The 25,048-nt window shown below is 44.5% G+C and overlaps 2 protein-coding genes across 6 annotated transcripts; both read right to left on the bottom strand.

Moving 5' to 3' along the window:
* Nucleotides 1-1,656: 1,656 nt before the first annotated feature.
* On the bottom strand, nt 1,657-14,091 carry gnl1 (guanine nucleotide binding protein-like 1). Its single transcript, XM_042108546.1, is given in 13 exon segments — nt 1,657-4,377; nt 4,379-4,446; nt 4,888-5,028; nt 6,414-6,597; nt 6,901-7,079; nt 7,744-7,926; nt 8,646-8,744; nt 10,119-10,311; nt 10,464-10,535; nt 11,340-11,491; nt 11,802-11,938; nt 12,252-12,399; nt 13,711-14,091. Coding segments are annotated over 13 exon segments (1,854 nt in total). The 5' UTR covers nt 13,784-14,091; the 3' UTR covers nt 1,657-4,152.
* A 500-nt stretch (nt 14,092-14,591) lies between these two features.
* znf384b (zinc finger protein 384 b) lies at nt 14,592-24,813 on the bottom strand. 5 transcript variants are annotated; one of them, XM_042106322.1, is made up of 11 exons: nt 24,649-24,813; nt 23,355-23,422; nt 22,436-22,691; nt 21,628-21,750; nt 21,014-21,210; nt 20,832-20,908; nt 19,634-19,858; nt 17,704-17,871; nt 17,379-17,457; nt 16,845-17,003; nt 14,592-16,530 (listed from the first exon to the last, which is right to left on the bottom strand). In XM_042106322.1, the coding sequence occupies exons 2-11, from the start codon at nt 23,418-23,420 to the stop codon at nt 16,072-16,074; spliced, it is 1,809 nt and encodes a 602-aa protein (XP_041962256.1). In that variant the 5' UTR covers nt 23,421-23,422; nt 24,649-24,813; the 3' UTR covers nt 14,592-16,071. The 5 variants fall into 5 exon arrangements, with proteins under 5 accessions (XP_041962256.1, XP_041962258.1, XP_041962257.1 ...); XM_042106324.1 differs by having other exon boundaries at nt 21,014-21,180; XM_042106323.1 differs by lacking the exon at nt 24,649-24,813 and adding an exon at nt 23,522-24,510.
* Between the last annotated feature and the right edge of the window lie 235 nt (nt 24,814-25,048).

The raw sequence follows: 25,048 nt of genomic DNA, 5'->3' as shown, positions 1-25,048 counted from the left end.
TTTGCTGGTAAAACAATGTGATGCAAAGATAGCCAATTAACAGTTCTGTTTGGCCCTTTTTAGTAGCCATACTGAAAACAAACCTGAGGCAGGGGATGTCAGGATACCCTAGGACAGCCTGACTGCTCCCCCTCCCCGTCATGCCCAACTCGGAAGCAGACAAGGAGACAACTGTATGCTCGTAAATTATCCACCATGTGGGTGTGTATGTATGCGTGTGTGTGTGTGTGTGTGTGTGTGTGTGCGCGCGCCTGTCTACAGACATGTATACAGTGCTTGTCACCTGTTTCTTAGAAGTGTATCCAACTGGATTTGAGATACATGTACATAGTATGTATATAATATATATAATAGTATGTATATAAGAAAACATGCTCTCAGTATACTCATATATGAGCTTAAAGGTGCATGCATGTGTCTGTGGGCTCATTCTTGTGAGAGTTTACATGACTGCAGGCTGAACTCATAATAGACTGACACATCTTTGTCAGGGTGATAAGACAGTACATGCATGTAATATCACATATCACATACTACTCATACTAAAGTCTTTGTTTTAACCACAGGATAATAACTGTAGGATAATTACATCCAGAACAAGCAGTACTTAAGGGAACATGCCATTGATTTCAGTTTGGCAGCGATCTAATATAGGCTACCCAGATGCAATCCTGTTAGAAGTTAAAATCCCTTTAAAAGTTAATTATGATTTACCCATTAATTTCATAATTTAGTCTTAGCAAAGATGCTCTGAATTCAACAATCAAGCACTCTTCTTCACTGAAGCTCCTGCAAGGAATTTCAATTGTCTATTTGCTAAACGCATAGGCTATGTAGTTGGAATGTTTAGGATACAACAGTAAGTGACCAAACAGCAGGCTGTTATCCACAAGTTATCTGTACTGACCACACTTTGCTTCATCTAACTTGGTGATTTTAATTGAGTGATTGAGTTACTTGCCTGTGTTTAATTGGGTGGTTTAACTTGCCTGTGTTTTAGTGTAAAACCTAATTCATTGAAAATCTGGCTGTTCACATTTGTGAGGTAGGTAGGGAATTGCGGTTTGGACGCTGGTACCAAGTGTGCATCAGTGATGCGACAGCAACCTACTTAGCACCCTGCTCATATTGGGGGAAAAAAGGACACTGCTCATATAATTCAAGACACATGGCATGATGAATAATTACAAACACACTGCTAAGGAGACAGAGACTGACTGATGAAAATAGATAGAAAATCGGTTTGGATATTTCTTCCAGATCAGTCGTAAACTGGCAAGATGATATGGCCTGTGCAATTAATTACTGCCGATGGGAGTTTCCAGCAGTCCATGATGTCAGAGTTACGCAAGCCAAATGGATGCAATCAGTCAACACTTCAGTTTGATATACATGTTCACGTACAAAACATTAAACAAATCCATGTGCAAAGTCTTACATGACTGCTTAAACTTAATGATCTAATTGACTCTGAATTTGCTCCAAAGAGTTCCAAAACTTTTTTCTTTTTTCTGGGGCATGGATCCCAACAACCGTAAACAACTGGATAAAGTAACCCTTGGAATCCTAATAGAATAGTAGCTTCAGCAGCAGTTTTAATCATAATTAATCAGTGACCCCATCAAAATGAGAACAGAAGTAAGCACCAAAAACAGCTGTCGTTTGGGTATATTTTATTGCAGAGGGTAGCCACAGTCCAGTTTCAAATTTTCACTTGATTTCATTAAACTAAGGAATGAAATTAAAAAAAAAAAAAAATCAGCTCAAATGCAAGCCTCACACAAGACTTAAACCCTTCAACAATATTGTAATCACTTACAGGCATAACATTTGAACAAGAGCAAAATAATTTCCTATTTTAGTCTCAAGACCTTTATGCAGTAGGAAAGATCATCTATTTCCATTTCAGGTGGGGGAGTACAGGCTTTTGCATTTCTACAGAGGTCACTGCACCATGGATGAGTACGTGTAATATCAGACACAACTGGACATTTTCTTGTTCCCACTTGTCAGATATCCATTTCTAATGACTTGATTGGACGATGGCAATTTTTAAATATTTTCATGTCTAATTCCAAAGAGGGAAGCTCTGTAGTCTGATGAAGATAAGGAAGATTAAATTATGAATTGCATAATCCCCTACCAGCCATCACCATGATATACATGGAAATTACAGTACTGGCTACTCAGAAGCGGTGAATTGATTTGGAAAAAAATACTTTTATACCTCCACTACTTTCGGCATACATGAATTGGGTGAGATTGCTACACAGCACTGTGCTATGTCGAGTAGTGTTTACTGGAGTGAAATATATGAGGTATGACAGTGTGCCAGTTCAAGGCACTGCGCAAATCAATGAGTAAACTCACCACTTTGCATAATATAGTGCTGTGTATGTAGCAAAAATATAGACTGTAGCAGTGAACTACAGCATCTCTACAATCCCTGTGGTAGTTATAACACTACATTACCCAAACTCCTCTGTCTGGGACTAAATGTTGCCACCCTTCCCCAAACTCCTTGGTACACACCATAGGAATAGCCAGAGTGTAACAGACATAATTAGTTCTTTGTTTCATCTAGAACATCAGAGGCCTGTAAAATATATGGCCGCTGGGGCATATTGCTATTCTGTTGCCTTGGCAACTTGAGCAATCCAGTAATAACAGCGGACTTTGAATGGTTTAAATTTGGAGTGCACAAAAGCCGTTTGACCAGTCCAAAAGTGGCTGTTTGAGGAGCAAATAAGTGCTTACTGCTTCAAGAGCCATCTGTTGAGATGAGCTCCACTGCTGTGGTGTGGCTTCCTATGCAACTCCTAGTGGGGATTGACTAGGTGGACTTAACTGGTGCTCCTGTATGACCCAATAAGAGAATTGTAACCTATTCTAGAACACCAGGAGAGGCCCTGCGTCCCTTCTGTCCCATGACCACTGACTTAACCAGTCCTTTGGCATCACAGCTGAGAGGTCACTTATGGAAAAGAATTCATTGCCAAAAAAAAACAAAACATTTGTACTAATGAACCCCTATACCCATGCAGGGTACAACCCGGGGATTACATGCAGAGGTCGAAATCAAAATGAAATAAAAAGGAGTGTTGGGGACGCAAAGCTGCTTGGGTGTTTGGAGGCACAGAAAAGACAAGCTAAATGAATTAGAAAGACACACAACAGCACTCTTTGTGACTGTGGGAGTGGGCATCATGACATGTGTAGATATATGCATGATCAAAAAAAGTCAGGCAAGAGGGGTATAGCAGGGCTGCGCGCGCGTGCGCGTGTGCGCGCGTGTGTGTGTGTGTGCGTGTGCGTGTGTGTGTTGAAGCAGAGAGATGAACAGGGTAATATGAGGATGAGGGGAGAGATGAGATGAAGAACTACAGGAGGTTAAGGACGTGTGTGAGTGGTGGGTGTGTGTGCTTCAGTCTGAGAGGGGATGCACTGACATAAATGTGTCAGTCTGCATCTCAGAGAGGACCATGCGATTGTGAGGTAATCAGGCCCTCCAGAGAGTATGAGGATAAGAGCAAGTTCAAAATGGAAAAAATGTGATTGTGCTGGCTGAAAGATTTCACCGTGTACCTGTGGGTGCATTGTACTGTGTGTGTGCGTGTGTGGGTGTGTGAGAGTGATTTGATTGTTGGTGAGAAAGATGGTCAGAGAAGGAAGTGATCCAAGCCTGTCTGGTTTCAATTTTGTGCGGGTGTCAGTTTAATGTGAAGGTTGGTATGTCTGTGTGTCTGTGTGTGTGTGTGTGTGTGTGTGTGTGTGTGTGTGTGTGTGTGTGTGTGTGTGTGTGTGTGTGTGTGTGTGTGTGTGTGTGTGTGTGTGTGTGTGTGTGTGTGTGTGTCTGAGCCCGCGTGAGTGCCTGGTATTACCTCCAATAAACCTGTTGTGTGCGAGGGGCTGTGTTTAAAATGGATGGGAGGAGACACAGAGATGAATGCAGAGGAGGCTGAGGGCTGACTACCAAAGAGTGAGTGAAAAACAGCCAGCAGTGTGTAATGGGAGTCAGCCGGGACTGTAAGCAGGAGAGGTGAGGAGAGGTAGTGCAGGAATGTCAGAAAATGAAAAACAACAACGGAATGAACACGATGAAGGGGAAAAGAGAGAGAGGGATCAGAGTGCAGGAGGGCGGAGGAGTGGCCCTCACTCGCACTCGTTCTCCCCCAGGACGCTGAACATGTTAACCGTGAGGCTAGGTGACGGCTTCTCTCTCCGCCTGGAGCTCACAAAGCCCTCGTCCTCGTCGTCACCATCGCCATCTTCGTCATCGTCCGCGTCACGGTCCCTCTCCTCCTCGGGCTCGGAGCTGGACTCGCCCTCGTCCTCGTCTGCATCCCCCGGCTCTCCTGCCCCCTCCTCCCCCCCCCCCCTCCTCCTCCTCCCGCCGACCCTGCAGGGCGATGATCTCAGACACATCTGGGTGGGACTCCCACTGGTCTGAGACAGAGAAAGAGAGAGGGAAAGGGAGAGAGAGAGAGAGAAACAAAGAGAGGGGGAGATGGGGAGGGAGAATGAGAATACAGAATCCTTTCATTTTCTTAGAACAAGGATCAACTCTTACGTCAAATAAAAAAATAAGATGCACAACAGTTTAGAGTTTCCTCCACAGAATCCCTCAACAAAGAACACAAAGTCTCCATGAAACACAAAGAGAATAAAAGAAGATCATGAGAAGAGAGGAACAAAAAAAAGATTCACAAGACAAAATGTTTCTCTCTCAAGGGCCTTGTTAAACACCACATGCAACCTGGTTTTCAGTTTTTGTATGGACAGAGGGATAAGGCAGATGACGTCAGTACTGACTGTTCTCACTGCCCCCTGCAGCACGCGTGAAGCTGCTGTCCAGTGGAGGCCCACTAATGGTCAGCGGAGGCTCACCTTTCTGGCTGTGGTAGCCGGGCGGCCTCAGGCACAAACACAGACGCCCGTCGACGGCCAGGCGCAGAAGACTGTTTGCTGATCTGTACACGTCGTGCCTGGCAGCCTTGGCGGTCTTGTAACCTCTTCTTTCAGCCCATGCTGACGGGAAGAGAGGGGGAGAGAATGAGTGAATGTGTGTGTGTGTGTGTGTGTGTGTGTGCTAATTGGGCTGGAGTGGTCTGGAATGCAGTGCCGGCACCTCAGATAAATGAATAAATAAATAGATTAATTCGTACCAACAATATAGCGTGATGATATTGTTAAAATAAATGGTGAGTTAATCGCAGCGAAATGTACACTATTTTTGACCATTTCTGAACTGTGAAACTGCAAATATGCTTTGTAATTGTGAACTTATTGCAATATCATAACTATTCCACCTGTGTGTGCTTGGTTAAAGTTCTGAAGTGCAAAACAGTTTAGGCTATAGTACAAATATTTCCATCCATAGATAAAAAAATAAGCAAGTCTAACCTCTGAATACCTTTTGAAATTGCAGCAGATTAGTGCATTTAAACGTTAAAATATAAACAATTTTCTTACAGGGGAGCATGCCCCCAGACTCCCCCATTGCAGTTCTAGGTCTAGTGACACCCTGGGTACAAATCAATATGGGAGCTATTTTGACTGACAGAGGTGACCAAGATAAAATGGGCTCTTTGCACGAAAGGCTCTCAATGCGACCACTTTGTTTCCGGTGGAGCGTTAACGGTGTTATAACGGCATATTTTGTTATATTCTGCTCCTAACATCTTCACTCCGACACTGAATATCTTGTTTGCCCAATAATAACAATTCCAATGTAAATCGCATAAATCCTTCTTTATTGAAACGTGGCAATTTACTAGGTGCAACACCCAACCAGGTCCGTGTAGGCACTAATTACATTTACAATAGCGGCAGGTTTAAACACACCTGGTTCCACCGAAAATAAACGAGCCATACAGTACATGCAAAGAGCCTATTCTTGTCCAAAAACATACTGCTACACCACCAAACTCAATACGTTGTCCAACTGTGACTCATTTTTCCCCGTTGCACCGACACTAGATTTCAGGGTACCCCCACCTACCAAATCCCAATTTAACCACTGTTTGTGTGTGTGTGTGTGTGTGTGTGTGTGTGGAGGTATGTGCTTGTCTGTGTTGGTGTGTGTTTGCGTGTGTGGGTGCGTGTGTGAATGCATTGGGTTGCAGGAAGTGGAAGTCCGGGGCAGCGGAGTTAGAATGAAAGTGTGGTGATTAATGCCCCTTCTGCTTAAAAAAAGCAAAGTCACTGTCAGCACCCAATCAGTCACAGTGAACAAGGATTTGCATTCATGTAGCTGAACCTATGCTGGCCCATATGATCCAGAAGAGACTGTGCCTATGTTTAAAGAAATACTCCATTTCATAACCACACCATTTCATAACCACACTAATGCACTTTTGGGATGATGACAACACATTCAGACCCACGGCCTCCCATCTGCGGCCCATGTGTACCTTCGCAAACGTTCCAGGCCGTCCACTTCTCATGCCCAGGGACGGGCCGTGCCTCCGGGAGCATGTCGCCCAGGTCTGGGTGCTTCAGCTTGAGGACAGAGAGGTAGGGGGTTCGCTCACACAGGTAACCCACAGAGCTATAGGGCTCCTGCAGCTGAGCCACTGGATAGATACCTGCGAGGATCTGAGAGAGAGAAATAAGACATTTAAAAAAGGACATTCAGACGTAAAAAGGAACAGAAAGACATGTGGAGGGATATAGAGGAACACTGCTTGCATTAACACCGAAATGAGAAAAGGCAAGTTGAAACTTGTGCAGTAACCAATCAGCAAATTTTCAGAAGAAAAGGGAACTCTTTCACCATCTCACACACTCACACACACACACACACACACACACACATGCGTGCGCAAACATCCCCAGCACCTGCTTCCCCACTCAGACACAACACGCAGGCCGACTGGAGGCTCCGCGGTAGCCGCTCACCTGCAGCTGCTTGTTGACGCGGGAGGGGAAGACCAGGCCGGGACAGTCGCACAGCTTGACGGTGGGGGTGAGGTAGTAGGTCTGGAAGTACTTGGTGTGGCCGGGCGTCCGTGACACGCTCACCACCTTCCTGCCGACCAGGCTGTTCAGCACCGACGACTTTCCCACGTTAGGGAATCCTGGGACGACGGGGGGACATAAAAGAGAGTGGCCACAATCAAGGGGAGGTTAGAGGGGTCAAGGCAAGAAGTATGGGATCATTTTGCAAGTAACCCTATTTCAGAAGTCTTTAACGAGGTCTGGTCTAGAACACTAAACCCTTAGGACGTGTTGCTTGACATTTTCAAGTCAGCCGTGCAAATGTGTATTTATATATATTTCTGCCTTACAGAGCTGAAGAAGAGTAAAACAAGCATGATTACAGTGCAAGTTATTCTGTTGCACTGAATCTAAGGAGGCATGTTCTCTCTCTGCTGAATTTAGGCAGCAGAATGATGTAGAGGTGTGTGTTTCTATGCTGGCAATGTATATTTAAGAAAAACATGATTGTGAAAGTTTCCTTAATAAGGCAAAAACCACATAACGGTCTTAAATACCACCACCGACTCCACCTCCACCTACTAAACTGTGGTAAACTGGAGTAAACATCCTGATCTTTTTGACAGTATATCTCCCATCAGCTGGCATTCCATAACATACTTAGGAGGGCAGACTTTCACAACCTGAATAAGATCAAATCAGGAACCCAGAGCGCGGAGATGACTCATCCCAGAACTAAGGTAAGACTGCACCTGCGTGTGCAGGTGGGGATGGGGGTGTGGGGAGAGGACAGGAGGCTCTTACCTACGCAGCCCAGAGTGAGCACTCCATCCTTATACAGCTCATGAGTAGGATTGTTCATCTCCATGGCGACGTCGCTATGGTGTTCCACCAGCACGGACTCCACCCCGTCGTCTGCCTGTTCCCAGTCGGTGCCTATGGCAGCAGCGTCCCTCTGAATCTTCTGCTCCCAGCTGCTCAGATCCACTGCAACATCAACCACAACATTAGTGTCTTCTTAACAAACATCACTTTAATCTAAAAAAAACAGCAGTTCATTCATGAATCGTTGATTTCAATCAATACAATCAGCAGTCGTGGATCATCTACCACGACAATCTCAAACACTTCATATCCATTAAACTAAACTTTAGCGAGTAATGCACATTCACTGCTTCTATGCGCTAGACTCAACAACTCATTCAAGGACTCCTCAAAGACTCCAGTCTCCAAACAAATCTCTGATTTCAGTTAAGAGGATCTTTGAAATGATGGCATCCAGAGAGGATGCACCTAAGATATGAACACTCCAGACAGGCAAACACTTTGAACATGGACTTTTTCTGTTGTAGCTTAACTCACTCACAGAGGTGGAAAACGATTCACTAAGCCAGGCAATCCTAATTAGCACAACTTGTTTATTGATACAGTATGACAGCAGAACTTTCTGGGGTTTATCCACCCACTCACTCAACTCTTAAGAGGAGGAGAGCACAAAAAATGATGATGCCCTGTTCAATGGACCAACTAGACAAATCAGGACCATTTCAGGCTTTCAGTAATAGTTTCTAAACAAATCTCTGATTTGGGTTAACAGGGTTAACCTTAGACTAAACTGCATCCAGTAATGCACATTCTCTGCTTCTATGTGTTGGACTCGAGGACTCCTTCAGTCCCCAGTCTCAGCCTGGAGTTGAACTACTCACCTCTTCCTGCGGTGATCTCCTGACAGGCCTTCATGATGTGGATGGGTCCTCCAGCCCGGTTCCAGTGTCCTTTCCGTTTCATCCTCCTCTTCTGAAGAACTGACCACAAACACAAACTCATGTCATGCAGTCTGTTTATGTTTCTCCTTACATACTTTTATCTTCACAGTCTGAATGTATCTAGGGCAAATTATACTTCTGTTTCTCCCTAACTTTGATGTTTAATGTGCTAACACTATGTTCTTCCTTCACCTTTCCTATCCGGTTGTTAAGTCGCGATGCAATAATGTGGCGATAATTATTTTTCCTGAACCAACTGCTCCCAGAGCCGCTCGTTTTCCCTATAGACAGTAAAAGAAACTATTTTTTCCCTGCTATTCAGAGTATCAAAATTGCCATTCCACCACTCACTTGCTCCCTCAACCTAACAAAATCCTATTTTTTTGCTGAGGCCTGGACATTACCCTTCATTATGTCATCTGGCTGCACAGCTACACCAATTACTCTGTTAGCCTTAAGTTATTTTTTTACCCTCACTAAAACAGAGGTGATGGTGACAAGGTTTAGAGAAGTTAAGGGGTGTCACGATGCTCCAACTCCTTGATTTAATTTTAGATTTTTAAAAAAAAATATTACTACTAATGTATTCCTTATGTTGTTTACTTTTTTCGGCCTTTTCCTATCCTGTTGTTTCAGGGGGGGCTTTTATTTTGAAACCGTTTTTTATTTTGAAACCATTCCAACCACAAGGTTGTAAACAGAACAAACAATAAACATAGACGTGAATATAGTGAAATGAAACAACACAGAATGATAATTTGATTGTTCATCACACTCCGAAGAGACCCAAGGTTAGTGTTCATGGAATATGTAGGCCTGCTTATCATTGTGCATTTTATGCCTTAAAGTAATTCTGGACTGTAACTAGGCCTAGATCATCTTTTCACTTGCTAAAATAAGTAAGTTAGCGTAATTGACGTGAATGAACGACAAAATACTTCCACACCGGGGATTTCAGAGTTGCAAAAGGAGCTTTGATTTCGGCCGGTTGATGTGTATTTTTTAACTGGCTGCAGCCTAAAGTTAGAGGAGTGTTGACGCCGCAGTTCAGCACGTGTGTGTGTGTTTTTGTGTCTTGGCATACATGCAGGACGTCACATTGGGGGTGTAGCTACATCGTCGATTCTACCTTTGAGTTTGAAGTTGGAGATTGAGATGTCATTTCGATCGATTTCGACATAAAAACGTGACACCCCTAGAGAAGTTGTCTACTAAACGCTAGTGCTAGTAAACGTTTTTGGACGAAAAATCTGTTGGGCCCATGAAGTCAGACTTAACAGGATACACAACAAAGACGACCAACTCTCTCTCTATCCCCACTGTCCAGTTGTTTTCTCTTGCTACTTAGGGCCTCTACGGAGGCCTGTTAACAGATCTGTGGCCCACAGTGCCAGGCGTGTCCTGCTCCTCTACCTGTGCTGTAGGGCTGTCCTGGGTGGGAGGTGAAGCAGACACAGTGCAGGTGGGGGAAGTGGGTGTGCAGGTAGTGTTTCCAGGCCAGCACCAGCGGCGGCGGGCACAGGTCTGCTTTGTTCAGGACCAGCACCACCCGTTTCTGAAGCTCTGCAGTGATGTAGTGGTAGAAGGTCGGGGGGAACTGTAACACCTAAGAGCCAAGGAGACAAAAGCAAAGAGCAAATTTACATTGAGTCTGTCACCATCTAGTGGTGGGTTAAAAGACATATTGTTATTAATTCATGTAAATCATAGTTTCAAACTTATTGTATGATTTAAACTATTTTAGAACTATTTACTCACCGGGTGCCTGATGTCCACAATAAGTAAGATGATGTCGGACATCTCCAAGACCCTCCACAGCTGTCTCCAAGTCTATGAGCATGGAGGGTTGATTGGGGCATAAGGGTAGGGCCGGAAAGACAGGGAGGCAAGAGACAAGAGAAAAGGAGATGAGAGTTAACACACAGGAAGAAACAGGAGCAGAGACCAAGACTACATATCAACATATCATCTTGAAATCACACCTGAGGTTCACAACTGCCAAATACTATAATCATAACAACACTGATTTACAGCATTTGGGGTAAGCTGAAAAACAGCCGGTGGCATTGCACAGGGACACACCAACACAGTGCAGAGAGGAGGAAGATGACTGAGGTGGGAGGGTGATATAATGAAGATGTTTATCAGCAGGAGTCTGGGGATAGCTGTACAAGTGTTAGCATGCCATTGCAACTCTTTATGTATCAGAGCTTTGGGGCACACACTGAAACTCATGGATTTGCATTCCTTAGCATTTCCACTCACTCGCCTGATACTAACCTTTTCAACACAGTTACATGACTGTGTTTGACCCCTTACCTTAACCTTGTGTGCCCCTCGCCTTACCCCAGTGACCTCTTAATGATTTAAGTTCATTATCAATGCAATGTTTAGCCTCTGGAGAGATCAAATTAATGGAGCGTAAGGGAGACTCAGAGGACACGACCTCCATTAGATGATGAAGTACAGACCTCATGTTTAAAATATTTAGGGAATGAATCATGACATCATTAACAGCATTTCTTTTCTTCCCGATGGGAAATTCCACAAGGAGATCCCCCCCCCCCCCGAAAGTTTGACACCATCATTGAATGATCAGACCCACAGCCGTTGTTGCCACTGGGGCAAAATTACCTCCAGGTTGTGCTCAAAGTGGCTGAGTGAGCCAAGTGGGTTTCGGGAGTGAAGAGCCTCCAGGTACTCCCGGAAGGACCGCTCCTCCTTCCGCAACAGCTCCTCTCGTGACATCCCATAATTCCAGGAGGGTCGCCGTGGAAAGTCCAGCCCTTTCAACAACACGGATGAGAGAGAGTGAAATGGACCTGTGTCAAATTGGATAATGCACATTTGGCTGCACTAAAGCTATATAAAATTAAATGGAAATAACATAGTTCTGGGACAATTTAAAAAGGGCAACATTACAGTATAGAAAATTGGATTCAGAGTGAAACCAGGCATATCAATCCAGTTATTTAATCTCAACATTAAGGTTGGCATCTGCTATCTGTGTCATGCTGCACGGCTCAGCGTATTAGCAAATAATACCATTGAAGCAAAACATTAATATATTGGAGGGAAGGGTATTTGAGTTTCAACCTCTTTCCTCAGGATAGATGTCATTTATATCAACTTCCAATTCCTGTTCAGCTGCAGGTTCCAGAATTTTCTCCATGGCTATCTTCTTCCGCCTCTCCACCTCCTCGCGACTCTCCTTCTCAAAGTGCAATCGAAATCTGAAGACATAAGAACCGAAGACAACATATCTGCTATAGTAGGCAGTAGAAGCAGGCAGTCTACACTGCATTTACCTTTAATCATCCTGAAAGAAATCACAACTTTTTTGCAAAAGGGGTAATAAAAAACAACGGGTGGAGGACAGAAAGAGAAAGAGAGAAAGAGAGAGAGAGAGAGAGGGAGAGAGGGAGAGAGAGAGAGAGAGAGGGAGAGGCTAACCAAATATTTTAATAGATTCCTTTGTTGACACAGCCAAAGAGAAAGTATTTTTGTACAGTTATTTATTGATGAAAACAATCCCCTTGCTCTCACCGGTTAGGGTCATAACGGGAGTCCCTGGCGGAGGGCTGCTGGTTGAGGCGCCTCACATCTGTGGTCTCACTGTCCGACGTGTCCGATTGGCGCTCGGTTCCTCTCTCTGCACTGGCATTCCGACTGCTGGGCCCTGAGCCTGTGTCCCCTGAACACATTAGAGGGTTCATTTGCACATAGTTAATCATCATGATAATCATCATAATTGTTACAGAGAGAGTTGAGAAAAGAGATGTCATGGCAATATCATGTGCCAAAACTAACATGGCACCCATGATTGAATATGCTCGAGACAATGAATTTGTGAGGCAGGTTTGTAGGACATTAAATCAAGCAGGAAAACAATCTGCAAAAAGAAAAAGAAACATTGTGAGAGTGAGACGTGCTCAGTCAGGAGCAGTAGGTCATTCTCAGTGCTATGTGAACCTTATTATCTGCATACGTCAACAGTGCATACTTGCATACCTTGACACTTGTGTTGTTGGTCAGTTCCACTGTCACACATTTAGTGTCTGTATTTTATCTTTATGTGACACTCCATTCTTACATGTCAGGATCATAGGATCTCTTCGTGATCAGCTGAGTAGCCTAGAAGTGCCCCTTTGTATGGTTGTCATGTATTTGAAGGGACGCAGGGAACGTATTTTTTATTCTTATTCACCATTACCATTAACACCAGATACGTCTTTCATTCAATTAACTTGACTTTGCCTCAACGTTACATAACTAAGTGCTGAGACTGCGCAGTGCTGGTCCGCATACTAACAACAGTGCAGTAACACTGTAACGTCAACATCATTGTATGCATGAATGTAGGATGTCGTGCTTAATACATCCATCTTATGACAATCATTCAAATAAGCTTGATGTTTGTCAACAGAACAGATCAGGGCAAAGCATGGTGTTGTTGACTGCCATTACCGTTAGTGTAGCCTACTACGCGTCACGTCTCTCCTACCCAGTCAACTAGCCATGAACTACTACAATCACAAAATGACATTAACATGTAGTATGCTCAGACGTCTGTTTACAGTTTGTGGGACCCATAAAGCTGTCAGTGATAAGAAACGCCAGTATGGCAGCAATATTCAACGATTCACATTAGCTAGCGTTAGCGATAGCAGCTTCGTTGTTTATCACGTTGGTAAAAATGCTAGCATCTAGAGCTAGCTGACGTTAACTGTTTCTGGCTAGTCACCAAGTAATTTGAAAGTATGTGCTTTCGCCCTCTTCATCACATGAACAAGGTATACCGTTTTTTATGAGAAATAAAACAAACAATTCCTCTTTAAGGCTATTAGAAGTATATAAAATGGCAAACGGCTATTTCTGTAATAAATAACAAAACCCATCACATTTAGCCAACTGCCCACCACAGCTAATGTAGTTAGCCAATCGTAATTTGGGGTTTGCCGTTAACGTTAACGTTATATGATAGCTGGCTAAGTTGGCCACTTACCTCTTTTTCTCTCCCTCCGTACTTGGAGCTGCTTCTTCTTCTGTTTATTACTGAAAGGCTTTTTCCGTGGCATTTTATGTTCAGTTGATAGCGATAAATGTGTGCCAGGGAGAACAACGTTTCTGTCGATTCCTCAGTATTTACATTCGTGAAGTTTCTCGACTTCTAACGTTACCCACACTTTTGACTGACGCCATGTCTGCACGAAAAGAGGAATGTACCAGTACAAACAAAGTTTTGAAGGCTGATAAACACTACCAACGTGACATTAGCCGGTCTTATCGACCTATTTGTTTTATGAACGTGTATTAAAACAAACTGCACCTGACAGAGCTAGACTTAATGAAATATTTTGAGAACACGCCCCTATGTGACCCTTGGATGGTACACTCTACAGTGGACATACAAATACTCCTGCTTCAGGCACAGCCGATACCTTTTCACAGTGGACGTGACTGACATTCCCATAGTGAAGTTCAATGGAGTAATCAATAGTTCTATAATTAACTGTCCACACTGGATCCTCATACTATGAGGTTGGGACTAGAAACCAACTTAATAAAACAAAGCAGCAGCCAACTATTCTTCATAACCATCAATGTATTCCATTTCCTCCACAGATCTCAGCCTACATTCTCTTAGGAGCAGTGAAAATACATATCCCCCAATATTTATGTAGTCTGTGAACTTTTATTGCTAACGAAATTGTACTTGCATGCATCATCCTTATCCATTAAGATGCGTTTTCTGACTACATCCTTCCTTAAGTGTACATTAGTTCACATACTTGGTTATGGTTCTAGAGGCTGATGGAGCATTGCATTGCAAAATGTAAGACAGGTTATTTGTGCTTAATGCAATCTATATAAGAGCAACATCCATTACAGTGAGAATCCTTTTATTGTTTTGATGGGGTAAACACTCTGGTTCGTCATTCTACTATGCTGGGTGCATAAAGTACAATATAATAGTAGGTACGCTTTGTCATAATATAACAGTGATAATAAGAATACATTTTCTTTAAAAAGAGACAACTAAATACTAGAGCATTACATACAGCACCAACCAGCCAATCACATTCCAACCCCACTGTGTTAGAAGGGATTAACAGGGTGTCCAGATTTCTTTTCCCAAACATGTTAAACATATTCATGTTACATGGTGACTTTCCCTTCACACACACACACACACACACACACACACACACACACACACACACACACACACACACATATATGTATATATATTTATATATACTTTAGAAACTGTCCCCTCCCCCCCAAAAAAGCAACACAAATAAACAGACATACATCCCTTTTTAAAATGAAACAAAAAAAGTATGTGGATACTTTATATGAAGCATAACAGGGACCTTACAAAAATGTGATGCAACAACCATAATAAAACTGAAGGTAGATATAAATTGAGCACAGTCCGTAGTAAAGTATGAAAAGTTACTTTCACAGAGAGCATAAGTAGTGTATCGGCACTGATATGGCTTTTGCCATCGAAAGGGAAGCCTTTCAAGGAAGATCCTCAGTGTACAAAATGTAGACAAAAAGGAAGAAACTTCTCTTCTCTTTTGGAGTTTCATTCACACTTGCCATCACTGTCCAGATTCCATTCCAAGCTCATTTCCACAGTCTTTGCCTTTTGATTTCAATTGTTAAAATTTGATGCATAGACAAAGTCCTGAATTTTTAAAAGGCATCGGGATTCAAATCCTCAAATGTTATTGTACCTAATTTGCTTTAGAGGAGCATACTAACAGGGGGAAATGGAAAACCCCTTCGGATGTCAGCCACCAAGACTACTGCACTCGGCCTGGTCTTCCTCTGGCAAGACTGCAACAAAATTCCAAAGTTGTGACAAGAAGCTGTGTGAGCGTTCTAATCCTATGACTCCATCCCTTTTTGAGGCACCTCTTGAAGTCACTTTGATATTGCTTGCTAGATAACCAGACCAGTCTTGAGGAGCCCTCGCGTGTATAAGATAAGATAAAATAAGATCATTATTTATATTGGAGAAATCTGCATTGTTACAGGCCTACGTTTTGAACAAGAATTCGATTTAGCTTCACTTGAATTAAAGCTGTAGAAACAACAACTAGGGCAGCCTGCTTGTCATCTTTAGGGTGGAGTCAGAGAAGTTGGAAAGCCCTTCCATCTATTCACCACTGAGATGTCAAATCCTCTGAAAATAATAAAAAAAAAAAACTCAACGGCATTCCCAGAGGTATCCTACCGAACATCTGCATGAGTAAACACTGTCCATAAGACCGAACAAAACCCTCGGCATTCTGCCAGTGCTTTAGTGCTGTCTAGCTCCATCCCCTTCTCTCTCAGTCCTCCTCCACCTGCTCTAAGAGTTGAGGTGCTCCACCTGGATGGTGGAGGTGGCCACTGTGAGGCACAGGTCTTTGTGGGCGGCGAGGCTGGCCACGCTGACAGGCTTGTACTGAATGTCCCCTGCTGCTACAGTCTTGTACTGGTGCAGGTCGAAGGGACATGGGACACCCTCCACCTGGGGGTAGCTGCCTGGGGTACCGTGGCCTCCCTGGGACTGTCCCTGGCCTTGTCCACCTCCACCTCCTCCTCCTCGTCCACCTCCGCCGCTGCCTCCACCTCCTCCACCGGAGCCTCCGCCTGGTCTGTTGTCGCCTCGGTCACCCCGGTTCTGGGCTCCTCCCCCAGCAGAAGAACTGGGGTTCTGGCCCTGGTTCTGGTTGGCGCCGGACTGGGCGTGTTGGGCGACCACCACCGCCGCCGACATGAGGGGATCTGGGCTGTGTTTGCGCATGTGTTTCATCAGGTATGTCTCCTGAAGACACAACAGACAGAAGAGGGAGAGAGCAGAGAGCGTTTCAGAAGCAGTCTTCAACGAACACATGATTAAAGAATCAAGCTGTTCAGCCAAAAGACACAAAGATAAACTTAAAACAACCGAATTAGCTATTAGTAGATTTAAACAGCACTGTTTAATTAACTTAAGAAAATGTATATCCCATCTAGGCCTTTGCAATGTGCAAAACATCACACAACCACATAAATAAACATAGTAATTATTGGAAACTATGCATTTAAGCATAGTAATAATGGTGTTAGTTAGTAGCAGTTGGGGGCTTGCATGCGTACCGATGTGTATGTGCGGTTGCACAGACCGCAGGAGTAGAGCTTGGCGTGTTTGACCGTGTGAGTGGACAGGTGCACCTCCAGGCTGGCGGCGTCCGTGTAGCCACGGTTACAGCTGTGGCACTTGTAGGGCTTGTCCTTGTTATGTTGCCGACGATGTGACTGAAAGCAGAGGAGAGAGAGGTAGAGAAAGAGAGAGATAGAGAGAGAGAGAGAGAGAGAGAGAATGAGAGAGAGAGAAAGACTCATTAAGAATTAAAACATGATATGGGACTGAAGCACTCTAGGCACTTAAGAGAAGTTTGTTTTGGCGAAGATGATCCATTGGGTGTATCATTCATGGCCAAAGCTAAGATACTTGTGAGGTAACAAGGCTTCTAACATTGCATACACAATCATGAAAATAAAACGTAATACATCCAAGACACTCAAGTGTCATTATTGTGATGACTGTTTCAATAAAACAGCTTCAAGTGGGTTTGGAAAAGGGTACTTTAACAGTCCCAGGATGAATGATATATGTAGTCACACACTCACCTGTAGATTCGAGAGCTGGGTAAAGGCTTTCTCACAACCAGGATGCACACACTTATACGGCCGGTCACCTGTGTGGATCCTATACAGCACACACACACACACACACACACACAGTCAGCCTCCGGCCACTGAATCATTTATCACCCATAATGAACAGACTGCAAAGGAGGAGTAGATTTGTGGAGGACGAGGGATCACATTGAATCACATTGAGGAGAGCAGAGAGAGAGATCAGAGTCTCCAGGACGGATAACAAATGAGTCCGACAGCAAAACAAAAGAGGACTGCGCCAAGGGGAAGGCGGCCGGGCTGCTGCTGTAATGACCTGTTGTGCTGCTGTAAGTGGCTGAGCTGTCTGAAGGTCTTCTGGCAATAAGAACAGGCGTAGGGCTTCACACCCGTGTGGATGCGGATGTGCTGGGCCAGGTAGCTGGTGTTGGCAAACGACTTGGTGCAGTGGGGGCACTTGTGTGGCTTGGACTCGGTGTGATTTCTTCAGGAGAGCGCCAGCGGTTTCGAGGAGCAAGAGAGAGAGAGAGAGAAAAGAGAGAACATGATTTATTCATTTAATCAGACCAGAAAACTGTGCTGACAAAAATGAAACCCAAGAGGGCAGCAAACACACATCAGAATAGGAGCGCGGGCATCGTCCCAGCCCAGAGGTGCCATGTTTACGCAGTGTAATTGCAGGTCATTGGATGCCACTCTATCACGCTGAGAATCATGTTTGAGGAGTGCAGATGCCGAGACAAAAACCCATCAACAATGCATGGTTGGCATGGCAACACCACCCACTCGCTCCCCTCTGTCTGCCTCTGTTTTCTGTCTGCACTGCTCTGTGTTTTTTCCCCCTCCTCCCTCTCTCCCTCTCATCTCTGGAAAGGATTCTTCCCCCTTTACTCGGATATAACAATGCTGAAACACTACTGTGGAGCCACTACTAAATCCCCAGGAAGTAAAATAAGTCAGAGGGAGGATTTGGGGGAAGAAGAGAAGAGAGAAATTGAGTGGAGGAGTGATGAGATGAGGTGAAGAGAGAGGAGGAGAGAGGTGAGATGAGGGGAGGGGAGTGCACTGGCAGCTGTCGTGGCCAGATGTTTGCCGATGTTTGGCTACGACACAGACTCAAGGACAAGCCTGATTCCAGCTGCACCAGGGCCTCTTCCACGGGTGGGGGATTTCTAGACGCCTCTCATGTCTGACACAGAAGTGAAGGACAATCTGCCAGGACTCAAACACTGTCACAATTTGGCAAGATAAAACCCAGGGAATCAAAAGCTTAATTTAAAACCAATAATGGGGATGACTATGTTTACACACAAAGCTTGCCTAAAATGACATGGAATGGCTGAGAGAGAAAGCAGGGGAAGACAGTGAAAGTTGAGAGGGAGACAGAGTTGAATATGCATGCCAAGAAACGTATTAAACTAAAAGGGAACGCGTGCATAGCTTGAGGGTTACCCTACAATTTCAGCCTTCCAAGAAAGGACCTAAATTGATTTCACTATAATTCATTGGCTCGCCTTGGACTGTCGGCTTAATAGTCCAATTTTGGATATGATTTTGAGTGCATTTCAGGGAAATCTTAAATGAAGGTCATGCAACGAAGCGCACCTTGAAATGCATATCATACTGATCATGACTGACGCACGTCACTCCCAGACGCACACAGATCACATTTATCCGAGCTACAGTCTCCTCCTTCTGCTTCTCTCTGCACGGTACACCTCTTTTTTACATCTGCTTTGAATGCACACACAGCAACGCACACACACAGCAACGCACACACGCAGCAACGCACACACGCAGCAACGCACACACACAGCAACGCACATACACATAAAAACACACACAGCGCTCTCACAATATCTCTCACCACAAACAGCATACTCAAACACCACAAATCTAAAGCAGTAGTCCTCAAACCCGATATCTGAATATAAATTTTGTTTACCAATTCAGAGAATCAGACATTCAGTAGAGAACAATCTCAATAGCCTGAAAATGATTTGAGGAACCCTGCCTTCTAATCCACTATCCCTCTCCATCCCACCCCCCCACCCCCCCCCCACACACACACCCCCCAAAGCGCGCGCGCGCACACACACACACACACACACACACACACACACACACACACACACACAGCCTCCCACCCACTCCTCCACTCCACTCCATTCTGCACCCACACGCAAGGCCCGCTCTGGGCGGGGGAGAGAGGAGAGAGGGGCCGTCTCACGGGCAGCCGGCAGTACCGTGTGTGCTGCTGTAAGTGGCTGAGCTGCCTGAACGATTTCTGGCAGTAGGAGCAGGTGTAGGGCTTGGCCCCGCTGTGGATGCGGATGTGCTGCGCCAGGTAGCTGGAGTTGGCGAAGGATTTGGAGCAGTGGGGGCACTTGTGCGGTTTGGCCTCTGTGTGAGACTTTGCGTGGATCTGCATGTCTGACTTACTGAAGAAGGTCACCGCGCACATCCGGCACCTACGGACGAGAGAGACACAGAGACCAGGAGGGAGGGAGGGAATGTAGGGCGGAGGGGTGTGAATGAAGGAGACAGTGAAAGAAAAGGAAAAAGGAAAAAATGAGGGGAGGGGGGGGGTGGATGAAGAAGAGAAAAAAATGAAGTAGGGAGTGAGGACACAAAGTGGGGGAAAAAGAGAAGAAAAAGATTTATGAGGAGACATAGGAGAAAGAAAAGAGGAGTAGACAGGATGAAATGACGTTGAGGGGATTGAGTGAGCAGCATAACAAAGGCGAGAGAAGAAAAGGTCAGGGAGGTGTGGATGACAAGGCACAGAGAGAAAAGAGAGAGAGGAGGTGAGATCTGTGAAAACAAGGCAGCGGCAGCAGGACAAACATGGCAGACGCTGTGTGGAGGGAGAAGCAGCCGAGAGGAAGAGGGGCGAAGATCACACCAGCGCCAGCACAACGTTTGTGAGAAAGAGTGATTAAGCGAGTGAGACAGGTGGAGGAAGAGAGGAGAGAGGAGGGGTGGGGGGGGGGGCTGGGGTGCTCCTCCTGTGAGCGCAGTGCAAGGTCTGTTTCATGGGGCCATGAGAGATGGAAGGCTTGCGCATGCAGCGATGGTCAGAAGCGTGCGTGCGCAGACACACAAAAATCACACACACACACACACACAGCTTTCCAAGTGCATCTACAACCACACTCATTCTCTCTCTGCACCCCTACGAAAGCGCAAGCAGGTGAGAGCGCGTGTTGTTGTTGTTCCCCTGCCTGTGTCTGCTTCTGCCACGGATGCAGCCATGCAATGCAGCGGTGTCAGTGCGCTGAAGCCGAGCGCCGCGGAAGCTTCTAGACATCCCTGGGTCTCGCCCTACTCTAACCTGTGCATACAGGCATGTGGAGTGCAGGTGTGCAGCCATTCGACCACCTGCACGGTTTGGATGGGGATGCGCGGGGCTGAGGGAATTTTGACCCTCGCATGTTGCTGTACCTGTACGTCTTGGTCCCATTCTTCACCGCATGCTCCTCGTCCTCATTTGATAGATCATAGGGGTCAGATGGGTGATGCTGCAGAACACACACAATTACTTCTTTATGGTATGAAAAACGTATTAAATACTATTAACATACTGACTAAACATGTTTTGAAAATGGGGACTCATAGAAACACACCTGTCCACCTGCCGCCAAGTGTGCTAAGATCAGCGCCTCGCTGCCTGTGGGCAGCACGTGGCCCGTGGCAGTGGGCCCCATGCGTGGCATCTCGGACTTCTTCTTCCTGCCTCGCTTCCCTGGCGTCGGGATGACGATGGGAGGTGCTTGATTGACATCTTTCTTTTCTATGGGAGTCGTGAGGGGGGTTACATAACCTACAGATCTGTTAAACTTGTCGGTTGACTCTCTGACCATTCAAAACTCAATACTCGATACTAGTCACATCAGTATTTAGAGTGCTACTCTGGCTCTCACAGCACAGAGCATCCAGTGCCTCAAAGCAAAGCTGGCAAGTCAAAAGCAGTCACGCTTCTGCGCATGAGGTGCATCTATATGAGGGTTTATGTGATTTAACTGCCTGCCATGAAATGTGCCCAGGGTATTCTAACACCACACAGTAAATAAAGTCTCTGCCTTTACAGCTCTCTGTAAGACATTCTAATAGAGTGTGCTGTGCTGATGGTAATTATAATCCAAAACCTCCGTGGTGGAATTTAAAATGACAGATGACTGTGTGGGCTCAACACCATATTTACACAAGCAGTCAAAGGCGGGCTGGATGGCACTCTTACCCGAGTTGGGTGGGTGGAGGGCGGACACGATCATGGTGGTGGTGGGGTGGCCCGAGACGAAGGACTGCGAGCAGGAGGCCGGGGAGACGAGCGTACCCTGCGGGGTGGTGATGACGAAGCCCGCTGTGGACAGAAGGAGGACGGACAGACAGACGGACGGGAATTAATTTGGGAGTGGACACCAGGAGAATGAAAAGGGAGGGGGCGAGGACACACAAATGAAATAGTGCTGGGAGGTAGAGGATCTGGTGTGCTCTAAAAATCATACCAAAAAACATACCATTCTGGGCAAGCATATTTTAATATTTACCAAATCTTTGCATCAATGTAAGGGTTCCCTCACCTTCTTAAACATCAAACTCAAAGATTTTCCAGACAAAATTCACTCAATTTCAAGAACCCAACAATCTGACTAGGATCATTGTTAAGTACTGTTACAAAATTGAGAATTTTTATAATGTAAACTAGGAGGCTTAACAAGCTCAGACAATAATTTAAAAAAGAAAAGGGCTTGAATGTGTGAACAATTCTTAACACTTTTTAATTGTGCTATGTTACAATGATGAAAGACTGGTTTCTTGCCTATTCTAAAATAAAGTACATAAACTCAAATACTTTTATTGGAAATTATTTCTATTTGGAAAAAACTTTTTAAGCCATGACACCCCACCCCCTTCAAGGGCCCGTTAAAGGACCCAGTAATGTGTTGATGATAATGCCAACTGATCTCGTCATTGTAATGAGACTACTAAGAGAGAGCAAGCAGGTTCTGAAAGCCCTCATCCCACAGATACACACACACACACACCTGCAGTCATGATGCCCGAGGAGGGCACGGGCACCACGGTGATGTTCTGAGAGGTGTGAGGCGGGTGCAGGTGAGACGACCCCCCTCCCCCACCCTCCTGTTTAGGCACCCGCCCGCCCGCCACTGCGTCCATGGTGACAGCACCAGGCACGGTGAGCACTGCGGCGGGGTAGTGCGGGCCCGAGTGTGAGAATGGAGAGTTCTTGTCCGGCCCCAGCTGCTCCTTCATCTTGTTCAGAAACATGGCGTTTTCAATCTGAGGGACACATGCACGCAGGTAAGAATGCTATTAATGGGAGTGGGAGTCACGGGTGACCTGGTTATTGGATTTATTCATGAGTCCTCGATCACAATTTGGCAAGATGATGATTCTTTCATATATCACTATTCTGTGATAGCCTGGCATTTCTTCAACTACATTTTCTTTGGTTTTATGTAACATTTCAAAGATGTAAAGACATACTATCTAATATGATCCCATATTATCACAGAAAAAAAAGAACTTCTCAGAGATATAATGTGTACTATGAAAACATTTAATTGACTATGCTGGAAGAAAAGCTAAAAGAAAAAAAAAACTTAGCAACTTCTGTAAAAGCCTCTGATGCATTGCAAATAATTCTGTTTTATCTGAAAGGATATCTTCCCCTCCCCTATTTTACCAAGATTTTCTAAAAATGATCTCTTGTTCTTGATCTGAAAAAGCTCCCAGTTACCATTCTTTACTGGGCCTGAGCTCTTCTAATGATCTGAATTTGTATTGTAAAAGTCAAGTCCTCTTTACTCAGTTGACAAGATCATTCTTCCAACACCTTATCAAGATATTCCTAAACTCTTATTACACTGTAATAATAAGGCGCAAGCTTAGTTCATGACATCAGTGATTCAGTTTTGATACAGCAGTGTTTAATTTCTTTACCTGTCCTTGTACAGTAGGAACATGAGACCAGAAGTAGGAGGAGTTAAAATGAGACTCTTCCATCATTCCTGAAAATGACAGATAAGACAGTCACTTATAGATCCACAAACAATCAACCATGACCATACACTGGGAGACCTAGACTTGCCTAATGATCAAACACTTGCCTTGCCCACCTCTAAAATTCCATAAAGAAACCAGTCAAGCAAGTTCTTCAAAAGCGGTTACAGAGGAGGCATGAATGGGGGAAATTATTAGTGGTTAAAAAAAAAACAGGAATTATTTTCTGTGAAATTCGCAGGTGTCAGATTTGGTATGTTGGGGGTGTGGACGGTAGTGTAACTTCGAAAATATATCAACACTAGGAGGAGTTGTCTTGAGTCATGTGATGAAGAGAAAATTACAGTGGCGATTCAACATATTTGGAATCCTGGCTAAAAATGGTTTAGAGCGTGCTTCTAAAGGGAAAACTTACACTACAAACAAAACTTGCAACAATTACAAATAATATGACAACAGCTGCATCCAGTCATATCATTGGTGTGGTTTGCAATATGCGTCTGATGCCTTGAAACCCTGAGGTAAAATTATTCGACTCACAAGAGCAAATAGTATCGTATGTACAAGTTCTTGTCAAAACTGAACTTAATTTGCAAAGCATCTTAATTACCTATAACACATTTCATGATGGGTAAAAACGGAATGCATTAGCTAACGTTACATTCCGGTTAGAGCTTGTATTAAGAGGTGTTAGCCAATGTAACGTACTATTATTTAGCCATCTTGAGGTTAGTGTAAAAATACATATTCTGGATTCAATATGTTTTTGGTTTATTCGTCTTACTCCTTGTGAAAGGGGTATAGGGAATTGGTTCATCGAGTTAACAAATAATATGAAAGCAAATATGGAAACGTTTAGACAAAAATCGCGAATCTTGTACATTACACGTTAGCTAGCTAGCTTAATATTTCATTTGTACAATGTTAGCTAGCATCCAACAATTGCAGCCGATTGTTGTGACATAAAAGCCAATAGCATGTGAACAATACTGCGGGTCAGCCTCTCTACCACTCATCGTCTCTGTGAAAATAAAAAAAGGAAAAAAAAAACTCGGAGGATGAAAAAAACGAGCAAGCAGGGGGGAAAAAAAACTGTCGACGCCGAAAGCCCAATGCTGCGCGAAGCAGCCACACGCAGACTTCCGGCAGACGAGACGGAGAGGAGAGACGGCTGGCGCTTGCAGCATAAATTAACAGCAAAATAAGTATTAAGTGAGAAATTAGACACTATTACCGGTGCTGAAGACGCCTTTTCCCTCCCCGGGGATCCCTCGGGTCGGGACAGTTCGGAAACTTCGTCCAAATCTTCCCAAATCTAAAATTCCAAACGGGTTTTTCTTCGCTGATTTTTTTTCTATTTTTTTCTTTTCTTCTACGGAGCTACCCGACCTGTCTATGACACACTTCCTTCGAATAAGGTCGAGAGGCAGAACGGCCGTGCGCTTGTCTTGATGTCATTTCCGACAAGTGAGGTCTAATCGGCCCTTGAATTTGGAAATAAAAGAATGGATCAAGAACATAATTGGTATCTTCTGAAAATGACACATATAAAGGATATGATGATGAAACGTCTCATTTTGCACATAAATGATTATTCATGTAAACACATTTTACTCTCCATGTTCTCCAAAAAT

Source organism: Alosa sapidissima, chromosome 10 (assembly GCF_018492685.1).
Source record: "Alosa sapidissima isolate fAloSap1 chromosome 10, fAloSap1.pri, whole genome shotgun sequence".
NCBI lineage: Eukaryota > Metazoa > Chordata > Actinopteri > Clupeiformes > Clupeidae > Alosa > Alosa sapidissima.
The sequence above is the reverse complement of the archived record's forward strand: the minus strand, read 5'-3'. Positions and strand labels throughout refer to the sequence as shown.